Here is a 6,603-nt window from a genome sequence, read left to right on the forward strand (position 1 = left end):
AATCTGCATGTGATGCCCGAATTGTGATACTTCTGTGCAATTAACTCCACTAAGCACATCAGCACCATTTGACATGATCCTCTCCAGCGCGTCCAACACAAATCAACGAAAAACACAAAATATAATGCCAAACAATTTCACCACAGTTTTTTTAAGGGAAATATAATAATTTCAGAGGACTTTCTCATCCTGGTGTAACGCACACCAATCGTCTTCCATCTGCCGGCCGTGCTATCCAGTCCCATGGCGCAAATGGCGGGCACCTACCTCTCAAGCTTCCATGCCACTGCCGCCGCAACTAGCGGCGGCGCGTCACCAAGGCCGAGGCCAAGAGTGGTGACATGCCACGCCTCCGAGCCGTCGGGCCGGCGATCAGCCTGCCTCAGTCTAGGCCTCGGCCTTGCCACCGCCGCTGTGCTCCACACAGCGCCCGCCCGCGCCACCGCTGCTGACGCCGACGAGGAGCCGGAGCCGGCCAACAACGGCTGGTGGCTCACCGAGTTCCCTCTGCCGGTGCCCAAGATCCGCAACAGTACTACCGCTACACTTCCCATACATACTATATCACCTCATCCTCATGATGCATTTCATTCCTAGAGAGAGAGAGGCCTCAACTGCTGAACTGAAACCAGCGCGGATGAATGTGGTGCAGAGGAGATCAACAATGGCGAGACAGGGACGCGATCCTTTGTGAAGAACGGCATCTACATGGCAGACATCGGGCCAAGCTTCGCGGCGCACGCCTACCGGGTGCGCAGCTCCGCATTTGACCTGCTGGCGCTGGAGGACCTGCTCGGCAAGGAGGCCTCCAACTATGTCAACAAGTACCTCCGCCTCAAGGCCACCTTCATATACTACGACTTCGACAAGCTCATCACCGCCGCCGACCTCGACGCCAAGCCGCCGCTTCTCGGCCTAGCCAACCGCCTCTTCGACAGCTTCGAGAAGTTGCAGGCGGCTGTCACCACCAAGGATGACGCTGACATAGGATCCTGTTATGCTGACACAAAGCTCATACTGCAGGAAGTCATGACAAGAATGGCCTAACCAGTATCCAGGACAAACAGTTCTGTCATGAACTGTAAATTCTGCCTCAGACTCTATCCAGGATAGCCTCAGTGCGTTATGTAATGTGCATTTGGTGATACTGAGAAATGACACGATTCTAGTCGTGAATGAAGAATTGGTGGAGATAGCACACAAGCAGGTCAATGGAATGCATCTTCCCAGCAATTAGTTATTAATACAAGCCAAGCGATAAAAGGCTGAATGCCAATACACCTACAGAGCTCAACTACTAGTAGTACCATCAGTCTACGCTAGAGTAGAGTATCAAAGCCGATACAGATTAGATAACTGAAATGGATAGGTCAGCACGCCACACCTGACTGTTAATATAATCATCAAGAACAAACAACAAAGCAAATGAGAATATACAACCTCTAAATGCGGTGCAAATGATGGATTGCATCCCTCAATTATCAACAAACAAACAACACACCTACATTACTGATGGCCCATGGATGGGATGGGACTTGCCAGTGAATTGACTGCATAGACTCATCCTTGTGACAAGCTGCGCATTTGAGTCTGACGACGAGGGACGCCGATCTCACAAGAGTTCACCCGAGCAGCAAAACGAAGAGAGCAAATAGACTCGCTTGTAGAAGACACTTCCGGGGACAAGTTCACAAACATTAGCGTTTTAGAGTCTCCACCCAAGCATGGCTGTGTACAAGGAAAACAGTTGTAGGTTGTAAAATGGCACTGAATTATAGTGAGACTGTACACCCTAGTTTTGGTACTGTGAAGTTACCTGGAGTAGATACGTCAGTTTGGAGTTCCTGAATGGAATGTGTTCCTCTTTCTTAGCAATGGAGAAGATAACATCACTCAAGCACGACAAGCTCTTGTTAATAGCCTAAAGAGTTAAAGTTAATACCATACAAGTGCTATGGATGTTACAAATGTACACTTCACAAAACAAAGGGATAGCAAACTACCTGGGTTTCCTTGAGTCTATCCCCAGTGGCACCACTTTTGTTAAGCCGTTCACTGCCTGCAAGATCAATTAAATTGAGAACACCTTGCACTTGTTGATCTGTTCCCTGCACAGAATATAATAACGCAAACATTGAGAAAAGGTTATGCATGAATTGAACTTATCAGTAAAAGATTGCATACCTCATTTACACCAAAAATCCGTAGTGTGAAAACACAGTGACTTCTAGATGATTCTTCATTCATTTGTGTTTTTCCTACTGATCTGCAAACAAGAACGAAAAAACAAATACTAGTTGATTCAGCACATATACATGCAAGTACCAAAAATATTGAGACATTGCAACCAAATTGAACACTCTTTTGGAGAGTTAGTCTGAGTAGCATGACAAAAAACATGGTACTAAGCATTGATTACAAGAGTACAAAATGTATGTTCGGAAAAGTTTTAGTTCAAATCAAGGAAATACTGTTTTTAACTTACTTAGAACTTGCATCCACAATACAAATTTGCTTGTGCTATCGTAACTTATCATTGTTAAACAAAAAATAAGGATTAATGGTAGTTTCACTGAATCTCAAAAGAACTTCGAGTCAACCTGCTTTGTGCAGCTCGTTTGAGCAGAGAAGAAACTTCGTTGATACTCCGTACATCAACGATTGTGAGGTCAGACACCTGGGTATTACCATTCACATCATGTTTGATATTATATTTTGAAGCGGCACCATCTTGGATAGATGTGCGACTTGTCGCTAACAAGTCACGTATGGTCTCATTGTATATTTCTAGCATTGAAGCCTACAAAAATAAGCTAAATTAGGATTATAGATAGAGAATACATGATAAGTCTTTAGTTCAAGTAAGTAAACAAATCAATTGTAACACACCTGCATCTTATATTTCCAACCTTGTGACATAAGGCATTGACTAGTTTGAAAAATTTGTTCAAGCGATCTAGGTATTAACCCTTTTTGATCATTGAACTCAGGATTTCCCATCATAGTGTGTGTCTTGCCGGAACCAGTTTGCCCATAAGCAAATATGCATACCTACATGATTTGAGATCAGTAAGTTCCATAATAAGTTCCTAATTTGAAAACAAAAACTATTTTTTCCATTATTCAATACAAGAAATAAAAACAGACAAGTACTTGGCTAAAACAATTAGATGAAGTGCACAGTGATTAACAGTGTACTTTTGGAACAGTTAATTTTTCTTAATTTTCTGCCTAATTGAATTTATTATTATTCAGTTCTGAAAATACAATATTAGTTATACCACCACTAAAAGTACCTTATAACCATCAAGTGCACTTTGAACCAACTGAGAAATTTCAGTAAACACATCTTCCTGGGATGCCGAGTGATCAAACACTTTGTCAAACGCAAATGAATACGATTGTGCTGAACAAAAAATGAAAAAAGTTAGTTTACAGAAGTTAGCAAGTATCATACACAAACATATACTAAGCAGTAAAAGTAAATGTAACATACTGTTATGTATCAACTCGACACCACGACCTATATTTTCTCCATTATTTGGATAAGAAACAGCTCCAGATTCATTTGACAATAAAGGTCGGACTCGGCAGAAAACACGAATATTTCCTTTAAGCTCCTGCAACACATTGATCTTATAAACAAACATATTGTATGGGATTAGTACGAGTCTTTAGGAGAATAAATCATTACGAGTATGGTGTTATGTAGTTTTTTCCGCAACTTCTCCCCATCCACAATTTTTTGCTCAGCTTCTGTAAGACGTAATTGTAGGTCCTCCAGCATTCTCTTTTGGCTTTCATACTCACTCATTGTCTCCATAGTTGTCAAATTAGATCTCTGGATAGTAAACAATTACAACCATTACACAGACGTGCATTTCATATATTGAAAGTATGGTAATTCAATCTAAATGATAACAGGCATGCAAAACTGTTACAAATATTATAATGGACATAATAGTGATACAAATGAACCACAGCTTGCAGCTTGTAGCTATAAATGCTTATTTTGAGGCTAATCATAAATGGCAAGTCAGAAACTATAGATTCTACAAGCTGAAACAAACATCTTCTATAAAAATACACACCTTCAACTTTTCATTAGCCGATGCAAGTTGAATTTGCAGTGTTTTAATCTTCTCAGTTTGGTTTGAACAAGTTTCCTGCATGATTGAAAAAAAATAAGCCAACCTAATTGAAATGGTTAGCATTATAATTGAGTGTGTATAATCATACCTCAAGTGCATCACATCGTATCATGACATTCTCTAATTCTGACGAAGACTTTCCTGTCAGTTCCTTGTACACACCCAAGTCACTCAACAACGAATTTATTTCAGATGATTTATGATCACGGTCATCCCTTACTTGGTGTAATTCAGCTCTGAGAGCTTCAACCTCATTCAATAAGTTATTTTTTTGTTTCAAAGCTTCACTCTGTGAAGACTGCAGAGTAAAAGGCTTAGCTATGAGTATGTAACTTATAAATGTAATAAGAAAGTTGAAGGCATAAAGAATGCAATTAAAAGATGAAAACTAAAATATTACCTTTGCCATATCAAGCTGCAACTTTACTGAGTTAGAATGATCTTTCAAACCATTCATTGTTTCAACCATAGTATTCTTCTCTTTTTGCAGCTTGTCTATTGTTTCAGCATTCTTTGTTGCATCAGCTTGGAGGTTGCAATTATATTGCTGCAAGCTAGTGTTGTATTCCTGAAGCCTCTTATTTGTATCTTGAAGCATCTTGATCTAAATGTAATAGAAATATTGTTAAAACATGAACAATGGTAAATAAACAATTTATTAGAGAAAATATTGAACAACAATAATACCTGATCATTAAGACGCTTCTGGTCCAACTTAACTCTGTTGAGTTCTTCTGAAAGCTCGTTCCTTGAAGATTCTGCAGCAATCCTAGCCTCCTTTTCATCTCCATAAGATCGAAGGCACTCCTGCACTTTACAAATTTGTGATTACAGATTGCTCCTTGGTCCATAAAAGATAAATTAGCGAAATGCACAAGGTACAACACCATTTGTTCAGCTTCCACTTTCTTTAGGCTCTCTCCTAAAGAGGCATATTGTTTCTGAAGCTCCTCTTTCATTGCCACGGATTCTTGGATTTTGCACTCCAACTGAGACACTGGATGGCAACACACCAATTCAGTCAGTACGGTCAACAATTGCAAAAGTTTTCACACTGTCAGATGAAGAAGTGTTACCAATTTCAGCATGATGTTTGTCTGCAGCATCGATTAGGCCATTGAGTTTTCCGATTTCAGCGAGGTTTGCGTCCTCCCTCTCGAGCAACCATTTGATACAAGCACGCAGCTTCTTGATGTACTCAATCATCTGCTCACTCTTTCCCTGGGGAAGCAATCAAACAATTGATGCTGTTTAGAACACTGCCAAGGACCATAATCATCAGTTCAGAATAGCAGGAAATAGTGACTCATCAGAAAGACATGTTAGAGGCAGGACCAGAACATATAGTTTACCAAAATCTTGGAATTTCACTTATGTATTCATCACACAGCAGAGGCGTGACATGTTAGGGGCGGGACAAACTACAACCTGAGCGCAGATTAGAGAGCCCGGAACTGTTCTAAATTGTTCTTGCAAGCTAAAATCCAGAATTTTTTTGTCTCGGCCTACCCACCAAAAAGGGTCAGACCGAGAGGAGATTTTTCTTTTTTTTTCTTTTGAGATTTAGACCGAGAGGAGATGGCTACATGAAAACAGTAAACAGGAGGCAAGGTCATTCCACCAAAGCGGGAGAATCCACTAGTAGTATTTCTGTTGTCTGTTGCGAAAAAATCCATACCTTGTAATCCATCTTGTTCTTGCCCTTAATCTTCTCGTTGAGGAGGGCGTCGACGTCCTCCCTCCCGGCGAACTCGATGGGGGCCTCCGCGGGGGGAGGCGCGGCGGCGTTCTGGGCGGCCGTGGAGAGCGGCGGGCGCGGCGCCGGGCCCGCGGCCGTGCGCTGGCGCTTGCCATACTGCGACTGGGACTGGGTGTCGTTCTCCTTGAGGCGGGCCGTCGCCGAGCGGGCAGCGCGGTCGCGCGTGGCCATGGCGGTGGGGGGCGCGGGGAGGAGGAGCGGAGCGGCGGTGGATCTTGGGTTTGGGGCGAGGGGAGGAGGAGCGCACGGGCGGATCTTAGGGGCTTTCGTTTTTGAAATGGCGGATCTTTAGGGTTGGGGCGCGGGGAGGGGGAGCGTAGGGGCGGAGACTGGGCGGTGGGGGTGCGGCGGAGGAGCGGGATTTGGTTTTGAGAAGGTGAGAAGAACGAGCGGGATGTACCGCGAGAGCTATATATCTCGCTCGTAGCGAGCGTAGCTTCCGACTCGCCTTTGTGTCTGCTGTACTGTACTGGGCCGGCCCGTTCTCAGTGCTGGTTCGCTCGCCCGCTCGCTCGTAGCTGTGTTGGATACATTTGTTTTATTTCCTCTGTTCTTAAGCATGAGTTTAGAACCTTTAAGGTTGAGGCTCACAACCTCGCAAAGCATGTACTCAATTTAGGGTTGGTCATCATGTTTGATTAGGTCAACCCGGCAACCTTACACTCATCCCTGTAAAAATTGTGACGACGTAAT

General features: G+C 43.1%; 2 protein-coding genes across 2 annotated transcripts; one reads left to right on the top strand and one right to left on the bottom strand.

The window, feature by feature from the left end:
* Window positions 1-204: 204 nt before the first annotated feature.
* Window positions 205-1,233, top strand: LOC123189420 (photosynthetic NDH subunit of lumenal location 3, chloroplastic). The gene is made up of 2 exons (XM_044601831.1): window positions 205-532; window positions 653-1,233. Exons 1-2 carry the CDS (start codon window positions 244-246, stop codon window positions 1,045-1,047), a joined length of 684 nt encoding a protein of 227 aa, XP_044457766.1. The 5' UTR covers window positions 205-243; the 3' UTR covers window positions 1,048-1,233.
* Window positions 1,234-1,325: 92 nt separating this feature from the next.
* Window positions 1,326-6,251, bottom strand: LOC123189418 (kinesin-like protein KIN-14N). Its single transcript, XM_044601830.1, has 16 exons — window positions 5,830-6,251; window positions 5,228-5,372; window positions 5,039-5,148; window positions 4,839-4,958; window positions 4,552-4,755; window positions 4,240-4,449; window positions 4,092-4,166; window positions 3,695-3,841; window positions 3,497-3,620; window positions 3,297-3,406; window positions 2,890-3,051; window positions 2,601-2,800; window positions 2,185-2,266; window positions 2,004-2,108; window positions 1,817-1,921; window positions 1,326-1,728 (listed from the first exon to the last, which is right to left on the bottom strand). The coding sequence occupies exons 1-16, from the start codon at window positions 6,079-6,081 to the stop codon at window positions 1,561-1,563; spliced, it is 2,319 nt and encodes a 772-aa protein (XP_044457765.1). The 5' UTR covers window positions 6,082-6,251; the 3' UTR covers window positions 1,326-1,560.
* Between the last annotated feature and the right edge of the window lie 352 nt (window positions 6,252-6,603).

Source organism: Triticum aestivum, chromosome 2A (assembly GCF_018294505.1).
Source record: "Triticum aestivum cultivar Chinese Spring chromosome 2A, IWGSC CS RefSeq v2.1, whole genome shotgun sequence".
Lineage (NCBI taxonomy): Eukaryota > Viridiplantae > Streptophyta > Magnoliopsida > Poales > Poaceae > Triticum > Triticum aestivum.